Source organism: Schistocerca nitens, chromosome 8 (assembly GCF_023898315.1).
Source record: "Schistocerca nitens isolate TAMUIC-IGC-003100 chromosome 8, iqSchNite1.1, whole genome shotgun sequence".
Taxonomy (NCBI): Eukaryota; Metazoa; Arthropoda; class Insecta; order Orthoptera; family Acrididae; genus Schistocerca; species Schistocerca nitens.
The window spans coordinates 622,575,912-622,589,009 of NC_064621.1; the positions used below are offsets into that span (position 1 = coordinate 622,575,912).

Consider the following 13,098-nt stretch of genomic DNA (forward strand, 5'->3'; position numbering starts at 1 on the left):
GGAGCATTTCCTTTCACGCCGATCACCTGCCACCCTACCTAAAACCTCTTTCCTCATTACCTTAACCAGCTTCATCCTGACCCACAACTTCTTCACTTTTGAAGGCCAGACATACCAACAATTAAAGGGAACAGCCATGGGTACCAGGATGGCCCCCTCGTATGCCAACCTATTCATGGGTCGCTTAGAGGAAGCCTTCTTGGTTACCCAGGTCTGCCAACCCAAAGTTTGGTACAGATTTATTGATGACATCTTCATGATCTGGACTCACAGTGAAGAAGAACTCCAGAATTTCCTCTCCAACCTCAACTCCTTTGGTTCCATCAGATTCACCTGGTCCTACTCCAAATCCCATGCCACTTTCCTTGACGTTGACCTCCACCTGTCCAATGGCCAACTTCACACGTCCGTCCACATCAAACCCACCAACAAGCAACAGTACCTCCATTATGACAGCTGCCACCCATTCCACATCAAACGGTCCCTTCCCTACAGCCTAGGTCTTCGTGGCAAACGAATCTGCTCCAGTCCGGAATCCCTGAAACATTACACCAACAACCTGACAACAGCTTTCTCATCCCGCAACTACCCTCCCGGCCTGGTACAGAAGCAAATAACCAGAGCCACTTCCTCATCCCCTCAAACCCAGAATCCCCCACAGAAGAACCACAAAAGTGCCCCACTTGTGACAGGATACTTTCCGGGACTGGACCAGACTCTGAATGTGGCTCTCCAGCAGGGATACGACTTCCTCAAATCCTGCCCTGAAATGAGATCCATCCTTCATGAAATCCTCCCCACTCCGCCAAGAGTGTCTTTCCGCCGTCCACCTAACCTTCGTAACCTGTTAGTTCATCCCTATGAAATCCCCAAACCACCTTCCCTACCCTCTGGCTCCTATCCTTGTAACCGCCCCCGGTGCAAAACCTGTCCCATGCACCCCCCCACCACCACCTACTCCAGTCCTGTAACCCGGAAGGTGTACACGATCAAAGGCAGAGCCACGTGTGAAAGCACCCACGTGATTTACCAACTGACCTGCCTACACTGTGATGCATTCTATGTGGGAATGACCAGCAACAAACTGTCCATTCGCATGAATGGACACAGGCAGACAGTGTTTGTTGGTAATGAGGATCACCCTGTGGCTAAACATGCCTTGGTGCACAGCCAGCACATCTTGGCACAGTGTTACACCGTCCGGGTTATCTGGATACTTCCCACCAACACCAACCTATCCGAACTCCGGAGATGGGAACTTGCCCTTCAGTATATCCTCTCTTCTCGTTATCCGCCAGGCCTCAATCTCCGCTAATTTCAAGTTGCCGCCACTCATACCTCACCTGTCTCTCAACAACTTCTTTGCCTCTACTCTTCCACCTCGACTGACATCTCTGCCCAAACTCTTTGTCTTTAAATATGTCTGCTTGTGTCTGTATGTGTGGATGGATATGTGTGTGTGTGCGAGTGTATACCTGTCCTTTTTTCCCCCTAAGGTAAGTCTTTCCGCTCCCGGGATTGGAATGACTCCTTACCCTCTCCCTTAAAACCCACATCCTTTCGTCTTTCCCTCTCCTTCCCTCTTTCCTGATGAGGCAACAGTTTGTTGCGAAAGCTTGAATTTTGTGTGTATATTTGTGTTTGTTTGTGTGTCTATCGACCTGCCAGCGCTTTTGTTTGGTAAGTCTCATCATCTTTCTTTTTAGATATATTTTTTCCACGTGGAATGTTTCCCTCTGTTATATTCATATCAAAAGTGGGAGTTTGTTTCACATGATTGATGTTTACGGAATCCATGCTGATTGGCATGGAGGAGGTCATTCGGTTCGAGGTATCTCATTAGGTTTGAGCTCAGAATATATTCTAAGGTTCGTAAGATTTCAGACAATATGTCCCTTTTCAAACTATCTATCTTTGTATGTAATTTAAACACAGTCAAGTGTACATGCTTGGAAATGGCCACAGCAGACAATCTAGAATGGTCATACAGGCAATTAAACATACAATAAACAAACTATGCTGAGCAGTACAGAGGGAACTGTACAATGTTGAACTATCTGTGTAGCCATTCTAGTACCTGTTTTCAATAAGGCGTATTTTACTGTATTTAAATTATGTACAAAGATGATGGTTTTAAAATGGACATAATGCCCGAAACTAGTCACCACCAATAAATAGAAGATACTTTTTAATGCAAATTCCGGCAGAATTACAACTGTTTATTTCGGTAAAGGAAAAGTTGTCTACCTGTTTTGCCTGCAGAATGCTGGATGTCAGTGAAGATCGTGATGTCATAACAGTAATCAGGCATGTTTATTTTATTTGTAACACTTCTCATAATTGGCAGATGGGAGCAGGTCAGCTGTCCAACAAGCATACATATCTACTTTTCTTGCAGCAGTTGTCACAGTACAGACATGGGATCATGAAAGCTTTCAATCAGTATAATTGTTTTATTTGGTTTGCAACAGTTGTTAAGGTAGAAATACATAGAAAACAGCACGTGTAGACTACGAAATAATTCTACAATCACTTGTTAAATTTGTAATTAGTTGTTGTTGTGGTTTATGAACCTGTGAAGATACAAAATAGTCCTCAGTCTGTTGAAACATTTGAACAAAGCATCTCAGGCATGTTCCATACATTCTGTCCAATTTCTGCCTGTGTTTCACAAGGCAAGCAACTGTCGCGATACACAGTCCCATCGTTGAACACTGACATGTTCACTATGAAGGCGGAGTTATAACTGATGCATCCTAGAAGTATGTATTGCACGGTGATATTGTGCCATTGTTTGCCTTACACTGTCAAGCAGCATACTGCCACAATTGTGTCAGTAACATTTAGATTTAGTGAGGAAGGCCACTTGTATCCATCGTGCTCTGGGCTATCAGTGAGGAGAATGGAGACATCACAGCCATGTGCCACACTGAACTATTCCAACAGGACCAATGTCTAGAATTGTAGCTGCCTCTCATTCAAAATTGCTTTTTGTTGCAGTAGGCTCATTTAATCTTTGCAATAGTGGAAAGTAGGAATAATTAATAGGAAAGCTTTGCTTTCCATATAAACTGCTGTTGTACAAATTTAGAGATGCAGTATTTCAAATTAAATCTTATGTATATGTCGTCCTGTATATAATGCAGTTGCTTAAATTATAAGATTAGTACATGTAGGACCACATTTAGGTCACATACTGAGGTCTACAGTCTCTGGGCACTGTGAAAAGTTTAAGCTTCTAAGTCAACACAGTCGGAAGGTATGGCCATTTTTGTCACACAATTTGATAATCTTTTAAGTCACTCGTCAAAATGTTTAGGGTACTTCCTATTGACCTAAAATCATGAAGTTTGTTAAGGAGCTTTGTTTCACAGTACAAGTAAAGGGGAAAAATCCAAAAATTATTAATTTGTAACTATATTATACGATAAAAACATTTTCTTGTCATTCTCAAAATTCTTGGAATTCACAGGACATGTACATTGCTAGTATTGATACTAATCTTAAGCAAAAATCATAAAGATTCTCGATTCCCAGGATGGATGAACTATTTGCATACATTATTAACCCTCAGTGTGTAGGTGCTACTCAAAGTTATCTAGATATATATTCACTCAAATTGTACAATATTTTTATTATTAGTAAAGAAGGGCAGGCAGTTGAAATAAAACATTGTACTAAATCATTTATTAATTTGTGTGTGTGTGTGTGTGTGTGTGTGTGTGTGTGTGTGTGTGTGTGTGATTGATGTGAAAATGTCACTCTGGTACGAAAATTTTCAAAACGCTCGTCTGCAAGAAACTGTTACAGAGCCACTAGTGACATCTAGTCTCTACTTCACTACCTTTCCTTCAACTTTGCTTCACCCATTAAACTTGATGCTTCAAAAAAACTCTTAGGCCTTTTATTTCTGCAGCATAGTTTCCACTCTTCAGTTGATATGAATATTTATTTTGTGGTGATTTGCTAATTTCCTCAGGAAAGTAGTCTATTATACCAATTTTCAAGTTTGAAGAACAATGTTTGTGAGCTACGTTACTTGAATTTCATTATTTAATTTTTTACAGACACAAGAATACAGGAAGGATACATAGGATACATACCTATTGAATCTAACACAGAATGAAATATAACTTCAAAAATACTTTTTGAAGATACATAAATTATGTAGCACTGACACAGTTCACAAGATAGTGACAGTGACACTTGTGTCAAACAAAAAACATTGAATGAAGAAATTTTCCTCCTGGCCACATGCAGCACAATGATGACATGGCGAGTGACTACCCTTACAACCTAGTATAACCTGCATTTCCATAAAGGAAAAAGGTTGCCCCTCAGTTTTAAAGTAAATAACAGCAAATCTAATTTTGTGCTTATTTTTATGTAGGTAATTGATGTTCCCCATTCCTGGTTAGTATTATTCGTTATAGGGTGAAATCAGTAATTGTTTCGTAATTTAAATTCTATTGTTGACATATAAACAAATATAAATTCTTTAATAATTGCAAACATTTGGAAGACGAAATGCTAGTAATCTTAAAGTATCTATTTAGCTCTATTCGTAAACATGTTAGTAAAACCAGCCCTTCATTAATTCCAAAGTAATTAACAGTTCTCTTGCAGTAGAAGAAACTGTTAAAAAGATGCAGTTTTACGATATATTCAGTTAATTTAATGTGTTAAAGTTTTAATTGTAATTTCTGTAAATTTAACTTAGAACAATGTGTAGTTTCAGTACCTATTATTGTGATGATATATAAGGGCCCGATTTTTGGTTGCAAGACAGTTCAGACGAGTAACCTGTGCTGGTTAGAACAGCAGCAATGCTTCAAAATAACTGTGGAATAAGTTTTAAACAATTAGGCTGTGTGTAAAAACAGTGACAGTGTCTGCTTCATGCCTACCTGATTATTCTTCAAGAACTGTGAACTTTGTGGTTAGGCTTTTAGTGCTCGTAGATGTTCAACAGTAATCTATTGTAGCAGTATGTGGATGATTTGCCTGCTAACTATTAGTGTGGCTTATTGGAAGTTTGAACAATAGTGCCCTGGCCATATATAACTGTGTATTATTTGGGGGGGGGGGGGGGGTTGTGAACATAAAGTAAAATACATCGAAACGTAACTGTGCATTTGTCAGCTACATTATTTACAGTAGTCAGTGTCGGAATCCACAATCCAATTTTTCAGCCAGTGTAGCAACACAGTACGTCGACACCAAGGACAACAAACAAAGAAAATAAAGTAGGCAGAACCGCTATGTGCTGTGTTTACCTAGTGATGTAACTGCAACTGGTAACTGTCTTGGAAGTAGAAATGTTGAACTTAATTTCATTCATCATAATCAGTGGTTCAGCAAGCCTGCAACAGTGTCATTCATTATTTTAATGAGCAAATGCTGCATCAGGTGCTTATTATAGCATTCCACTTTCCAGAAATTTATTTTCGTTGTCAAGTGTAAATATTTACATACATGTGTTGTGATGTTTGCATGTATGTGCTGTTGTGCCTCTCTTACACTGTAGTCATCTTTTTGAGGTTGTTAGGTGTACCATGCCTTCTCCATTATGCAGAAAACCACTCGTACACAAACCATCACTCGCACTGCTTATTTGTGAAATGCCACAAAAGATACTTACATAAATATTTGCACATGACAGTAAGAATAAATTCTCAGCGTATGACATGCTGAGCGTGGAAAAATATGTAACTCATGCAGGGTTTAAAGTTACTCCCATCAGCCACCCTGCCAAGTAGAATGGTGACAGGTGACAAAGCATAAATTGTTCCAACTTTTACAGATTCAGATCTGCTGAGTAGAGCACACTGGTGTCAAGAAACTTTACCACTTAACTTTTGTAAACACTGCTTTAAGGTCAGCACTGTGCCGACATCATTTTGTGTAAATTACTTCAGTTTTTCCTTCACAAACATTGTTTCTTAAAGCGCAAATCGTGGGAAAATAACGTAAATGTTAATGCAAAAATGGGCTGGGAATCAATTTTGTGAACATAGGAAATTTGGCAGGATCCATAAAAATTGTAAGTTGTGGGAAAACATTAATTACAGGAACTTAAAAAGGGATTATACTGTATTTTTGTTTAACGTACCCATGTAACTGTAAAACTGTGTTTAAATTTCAGGCAGGAATATCAGCAATTCGTCGTGTTCGAAAAACTGATAACAATCGCATTGCGCGTGCATGTGGTGCTACTATTGTGAACCGCACTGATGAACTAAAGGAAGATGACGTGGGAACAAAAGCGGGTCTGTTCGAAATTAAAAAGGTAAAGTAATTCTCAGATGCTAAATTTACTGATGTAGCCAAGACTGTAAGGCAAACTATGAATTACTGTATATTCTTTAATTTAGCAGTGAATATTATCAAAATTTTTGTTCAAAACTGTTGAGGCTTTCGTGGCCACTTGTTGACAAACTGCCTATTGGCTTCTGTCTCGGGTTCTTCGGCCGACGTTCATCTAATGATTTTTCTGACGTTTCGCCAGCACGAGTAGCTGGCATTGTCAAAGCTTCACCCTCCATTGCCCAGTTCACCACTGGCAATGGAGGGTGAAGCTTTGACAATTCCAGCCACTCGTGCTGGCGAAACGTCAGAAAAATCATTATATGAACGTCGGCCGAAGAACCCGAGACAGAAGCCAATAGGCAGTTTGTCAAAAATTTTGTTGTTTACTGTCTTTCTTCAGAATATATTCATCAGCATTTCATCCCTCTTCTTTGGTTTTAAATTAATATTATGTTTTTATTTTTTTGGTGCTATATTTGAACATTAATATACCCTTTTTCATTTTCTCAGTTTGGGGATGAGTACTTCTGCTTTATCACTGAATGTGAAGACCCAAAAGCTTGCACAATATTGTTAAGAGGTCCAAGTAAAGATATTCTAAATGAAGTGGAACGAAACCTTCAAGATGCGCTCCATGTAGCTCGTAATATTTTGATTGAGCCAAAGTTAGTACCAGGAGGTGGTGCTGTTGAAATGGCACTCTCTCAGGTAAGTTTCTTATCTTTGTAAATATTTGTCCTGGCCATCAACTTGGTTTCCATTGATCCATTTATGAAGGTAAATCAAATTCTAAATCGAACCTTCAAATTGGAATTAAATTCTTTGTTTAGCTTTGTATGTAACAATACATGATCTGATTTCATTGTCATATGTTACAGAGCTATAAATACTACATGTAGTTGCATTTGATGGATAGCAGCATTCTCACAAATAATTGGTCTACATTAGTAGTTAAAACTTCAGATGAATATGCTAGTGGTGGAGGTGGACTTTCATTTCCAGCTAGCTATTTGTGTTCTCCTTCTTCTCCTCTTCCAGAAAATTTGTAGTGCTTTTTTTTTTTTTTTTTTTTGGCTTTATTTACTCCTGAAATATGTGAAGAAATTATGACCATTTTTGTTGTTCTCAGGCTCTTACAGAGAAAGCGAAGAGTGTACAGGGTGTTGGTCAGTGGCCGTATCAAGCAGTTGCCCAGGCTCTGGAAGTCATTCCTCGAACTTTGGCACAAAATTGTGGTGCAAACACAATTAGGACACTGACTGCGTTACGAGCTAAACATGCCACAGGTACAGTTCAAACACTTACTATAACAAGATACCAAAGTTGAATATAGTTAATTTTATATACTCTGTATGTAACTCAGTAATTGCCCTCTGTTTGTTAGCAATCCCAATCATCAATTTATACATTATCTGAAATTGTCTGTATTATATACATACTCCCCCTCTCCCTCCCTCCCCCCTCTCCCTCCCTCCCCCCTCTCCCTCCCTCCCCCCTCTCCCTCCCTCCCCCCTCTCCCCCTCCCCCCTCTCCCTCCCTCCCCCTCTCCCCCTTCCCCCCTCTCCCCCTTCCCCCCTTCCCTCCTCCCTCCATCCCCCTCTCCCTCCTTCCCCCATCGCACTCCCTCCCCCTCCTCTCCCCCCCCCTCTCTCTCTCTCTCTCTTTCTCTCTGTCTGTGTGTGTGTGTGTGTGTGTGTGTGTGTGTGAGAGAGAGAGAGAGAGACATTTTCTCCAAGCAGTTCTTCATTCATGTGTCAAGGTTCGTTACCTGACTGTAAGATCCAAAGTTCTCCATGGATGGCAATCCTCACTTTTGCTTGGATACTGTCTTGGAGAATAGATTCGTAACAGTCAACAGAACTGAATGTTTTAGACAATTCCACAAAAACATATTCTTGATCATGAAAGTACCTCGACAGTGTTTGTCGTGCTGCAGTTGCAGACTTTTTGTCTGCTGATGTTGGTTGTTGCTGGATACACTGAGTTCATGTTAAACAGATGAACCACACATTGTGCCAGCTGATAAAGCAAAGGCCGGCTGTAGTGGCCTAGCAGTTCTAGGCGCTACAGTCTGGAACCGCGCGACCGCTACGGTCGCAGGTTCGAATCCTGCCTCGGTCATGGATGTGTCTGATGTCCTTAGGTTAGTTAGGTTTAAGTAGTTCTAAGTTCTAGGGGACTGATGACCTCAGAAGTTAAGTCCCATAGTGCTCAGAGCCATTTTTGATAAAGCAAACATTCTAGGATTCTAGAATTGCCAGAATATATTGTGAATATGGCTGAATGTCTGCGGAAATATGAGAAACAGTTTTTGCTTAGATATATTTTCCAATTCCAAACCTGTGCTTCTAGTCCTGTGTTCCAAATATCTGGCCAAATGAAAACTTTTGGCATACATGCGAGGTTGATGAATATTCCATCAAGTGATAAGCACAGTTCTCCTCCAATGTAAAACAGTGTAACATCTGCAAAGTTAAGTCTATTGCTAATGGATGATGATGACTGCAACTATGAGACCTTAAGATGTCAAAATGGTGGTGGTGGTGGTGGTGGTGGTGGTGGTGGTGGTGGTGGTGGTTGTGGTGGTTCATTACCTTCAACCTCTTCAGCTGCACTGTCTCAACAGCTAAACTTCCTATGACTGCAGAGAAGTTATGGAAAACGTGTGTTCCTATGTAATGGGCGTCTTTCTGGACCAAAATGACTATAAATTTTTCTGAAGATTATTATTTCAAGTATTGATACGATAAACTGAACTGTTGATTTGAAAAAAAAAAAGACAAATCGAACTTAATTAAGAAATAAATATATTGTAAAACAGCAGTTAGTGCCCCAAGTTCCTTGAACTAAAGCCCTGCAGGATGTTTTTGAATTCGTACCATATGACGCTGGACAAGGAAAACCTTAGTTCGATTTGATGAGTAACCCCAAAGAGAGTTCTCTTTGAGGGTATGGAATGAAAGTATGCTAGCTGTTTTATTTTTGTCACCTATATCGATCAACATCTATGCTGCAAATAAATATTTTGGTTAGGCACTTCAGCAATCATGTGGCATGCTCCTGCCAATTGAAGTTGTGATCCCAAGAATTTAACATTGTCCCCCTCTCCTATTTGCTTGCCATAATACATGAACTTTTGGTTACTTATTTATCAGAGTTCATGGGACATACGATCCAAAGCTACGTGTTTGTGGAACAAGTCACTAAATAGTTCATAAAATGAGAAAAATTGTTAATAAAAAAATTAAAGTTGTCGTAGACTAACATAACATTTCCTAACTCTTTAACACAACCAACCCTATTGAAAACAGCATGTTACCTTTGCAGACAGTGAAATCAAATTGCTGTATTTGTTTCTGTCAAGTAATCTTAGCACCCTGCACATGATCCCATCAGCCAACTGCAGCACAGGACATGTGACAGAGGTTGTGGTTAGGTGGGACCTAATGACACATCTTAGATTACTGTGAGTGAAATGAGTAGCAATTAATTAATATATTTAGTGTCTGGCACGTCAGTCACATGTCCTGTGGTACGATTGGCTGGTAGAAGCAAACCAAGCAGCCACCATTATTAATTTCAGTGTTTGCAATGCTAACACCCCATATTTGGTGGTTTTAGAATTTATACTTGTGTATTACGAAAATATGCAGTTCCCAGGATACACCACATAAGTCACTCCAAAATGCATTGTTTTTTAGTACACCTTATTGGCTAAAGTGGTGTGCAATGTGACACTGGTCTATTGTTCTGGTACTGACATAAAATTAATAAAACATGAAAAAATTGTGAGTATATAAATAAGACATTTGATATGGAGAAGTTCTCTCAGTTACTCTGAGTAGCCCCTATGCAGAATTGCAGTGTTTCACTGATAAGCTTTCAACATGGATTTGAATACAATTTTTTTCCCCCTAGTGTACACCTATCTGTACAGTGATTAAGGAAGTGTTGTTCAAGCACAAATCATTTTTCTGTGTAGTGTTCCCTGAATGACTATCGCAGTTCCTTCTGAAAGAGTCAGTATTGGCAACAAAAAATCCCATGATGTACTATATGCATAGGGATGCCAGAGTTAGTTGAGACACACCTAAATGACAGCCCACACGAAGTTTGCAAACTGACTCTGGATATCAGTCTGACGGCTCTTTTCTAGACTGATAAAATTCTTGGTGAGTGCACAGAGTAGACCCAAAAAATAACACCATGTGAAATATGGGAGTGAAAGTAAGTGAAGTAAACAGTATTATGTACTGTGGGGAAGACTCTTCAGCTTCTCTCTGCATATTTATTTATCAAACAGTTCATGGACGTACACCTGGTTCGTATTGTCTGTGGATACAACATTTCAGCAACCGACCGGACATGTCGCAATTATCATGTGCGCTGATGAACTGAGCTCTTGGGGATGCTCAGGTGACTTGTATTCCTTCCCTGTGCGGCTCGCACCTGACATGTGCATAAGCGCACCTGACATGTGCATAAGCAGTTGTGGAAGTAATGGCATCAATGTCTGTGGTAGTATAGGGTAGTCATTCTGTCCACCCTCGCCACCAGGTTATTGTGATTGCTGAGTTTATCAGTTGGACGCAGTGCTGGTTCTCAAGCCTGCTGAGATTATAGCCACAGTCCAAGTTCATGAGATTGTCCCTGGTGAAAATTACAGTGGTCTCTTTAATGACACTGAGTCAATATTTTTGGTCAGTGCTAAAATCTTGGTACATACGTATACAGAAGATACCGTCGACGTTCTCGTCAAACAGTCTACAAAACCATCGAGAACATTGAAATGACCACATCTGCTGCTGACAAGAAGACTAACAAGCTGAAGAATATATCTGCCAGTGAACTCCTCGAAGGACCCTGTATGTTTCGTGGTTGCAGATTGAATTTTAGTATTGATGTGAATGATACATTTACCCATGGCAATGGATGGCTTACAGTAGCCATTGTAAGAGGTGGATCTGGTGTTCCTGCAGTTATCAGACAAACTGGTCGGCAGCTGCCGACTTCTTATGGTACATTCCTCACATGTGCCCCTGGTGTTCTCATCAATGATCTTCATTGCTGCGCACTGCTTGCTGGCCTTAAATAAAAGGTTATCTTGGGTGCTCCCCAATAATGCCCGTGTTTTATTGGCTGGGCAAAAGACAGGTTTTACTTGGTGCTTTTGTGTGCCAGTGTACAATATAAAGGCAGTCTCCAACTCTTCCTCCTTGACTTCTTCTGTCTGCTCAGGTTGTACCATAGTGGTGGTGTGCCAAATGTGCCTAATCTGCCATTCTGAGTAACAGTTTTGTTTTCATTCAGGACCTGAGATCGTTGTTTCACTGTGGACAGAGGCAACACTACTTTCTTTCTCTCCCGCAAGGACTGTACTGAGTAAATGCTCAGGAAGATTAACGCCATCCCCACTAAGAAGAAGAGAAAAAGACCACTTTTTGTTGGGTTTGTGCTTGGTTACCATGGGCCCCCAGCCTTTGCAGCATCTTTTCCCTTTCATGCTGCATGTTATCTTCTTGCTATTCTTTTTCCCCTCCCTTGCAGGATATGTCAGGGATGTTGTTGGAAATGTGTTCTGCATATTGCACTGCTGATATCAGAACAGTCTCTGCACCGTATTTTGTTACTTTTTTCTTTTTTTCATTCCCCTTCTCTTATCCTTCCTCCCTTCCCCCATGAACCATGGACCTTGCTGTTGGTGGGGAGGCTTGCGTGCCTCAGCGATACAGATGGTCGTACCGTAGGTGCAACCACAACGGAGGGGTATCTGTTGAGAGGCCAGACAAACATGTGGTTCCTGAAGAGGGGCAGCAGCCTTTTCAGTAGTTGCAGGGGCAACAGTCTGGATGATTGACTGATCTGGCCTTGTAACATTAACCAAAACAGCCTTGCTGTGCTGGTACTGCGAACGACTGAAAGCAAGGGGAAACTACAGCCGTAATTTTTCCCGAGGACATGCAGCTTTACTGTATGATTAAATGATGATGGCGTCCTCTTGGGTAAAATATTCCGGAGGTAAAATAGTCCCCCATTCGGATCTCCGGGCGGGGACTACTCAAGAGGACATCGTTATCAGGAGAAAGAAAACTGGCATTCTACGGATCGGAGCGTGGAATGTCAGATCCCTTAATCGGGCAGGTAGGTTAGATAATTTAAAAAGGGAAATGGATAGGTTAAAGTTAGATATAGTGGGAATCAGTGAAGTTCGGTGGCAAGAGGAACAAGACTTTTGGTCAGGTGATAACAGGGTTATAAATACAAAATCAAATAGGGGTAATGCAGGAGTAGGTTTAATAATGAATAAAAAAATAGGAGTGCGGGTTAGCTACTACAAACAGCATAGTGAACGCATTATTGTGGCCAAGATAGACACAAAGCCCATGCCTACTACAGTAGTACAAGTTTATATGCCAACTAGCTCTGCAGATGATGAAGAAATTGATGAAATGTATGACGAGATAAAAGAAATTATTCAGGTAGTGAAGGGAGACGAAAATTTAATAGTCATGGGTGACTGGAATTCGTCAGTAGGAAAAGGGAGAGAAGGAAACATAGTAAGTGAATATGGAGTGGGGGGAAGGAATAAAAGAGGAAGCCGCCTTGTAGAATTTTGCACAGAGCATAACTTAATCATAGCTAACACTTGGTTCAAGAATCATAAAAGAAGGTTGTATACCTGGAAGAATCCTGGAGATACTAAAAGGTATCAGATAGATTATATAATGGTAAGACAGAGATTTAGGAACCAGGTTTTAAATTGTAAGACATTTCCAGGGGCAGATGTGG

General features: G+C 40.5%; 1 protein-coding gene across 1 annotated transcript in view; it reads left to right on the forward strand.

The window, feature by feature from the left end:
• LOC126198818 (T-complex protein 1 subunit gamma) overlaps window positions 1-13,098 on the forward strand; it is a 103,782-nt gene that overhangs the window by 63,950 nt on the left and 26,734 nt on the right. The window contains exons 8-10 of the mRNA XM_049935389.1: window positions 6,146-6,289; window positions 6,820-7,017; window positions 7,439-7,595. Of these exons, the coding sequence (XP_049791346.1) occupies window positions 6,146-6,289; window positions 6,820-7,017; window positions 7,439-7,595 (499 nt within the window). The remainder of the gene's footprint in view (window positions 1-6,145; window positions 6,290-6,819; window positions 7,018-7,438; window positions 7,596-13,098) is intronic.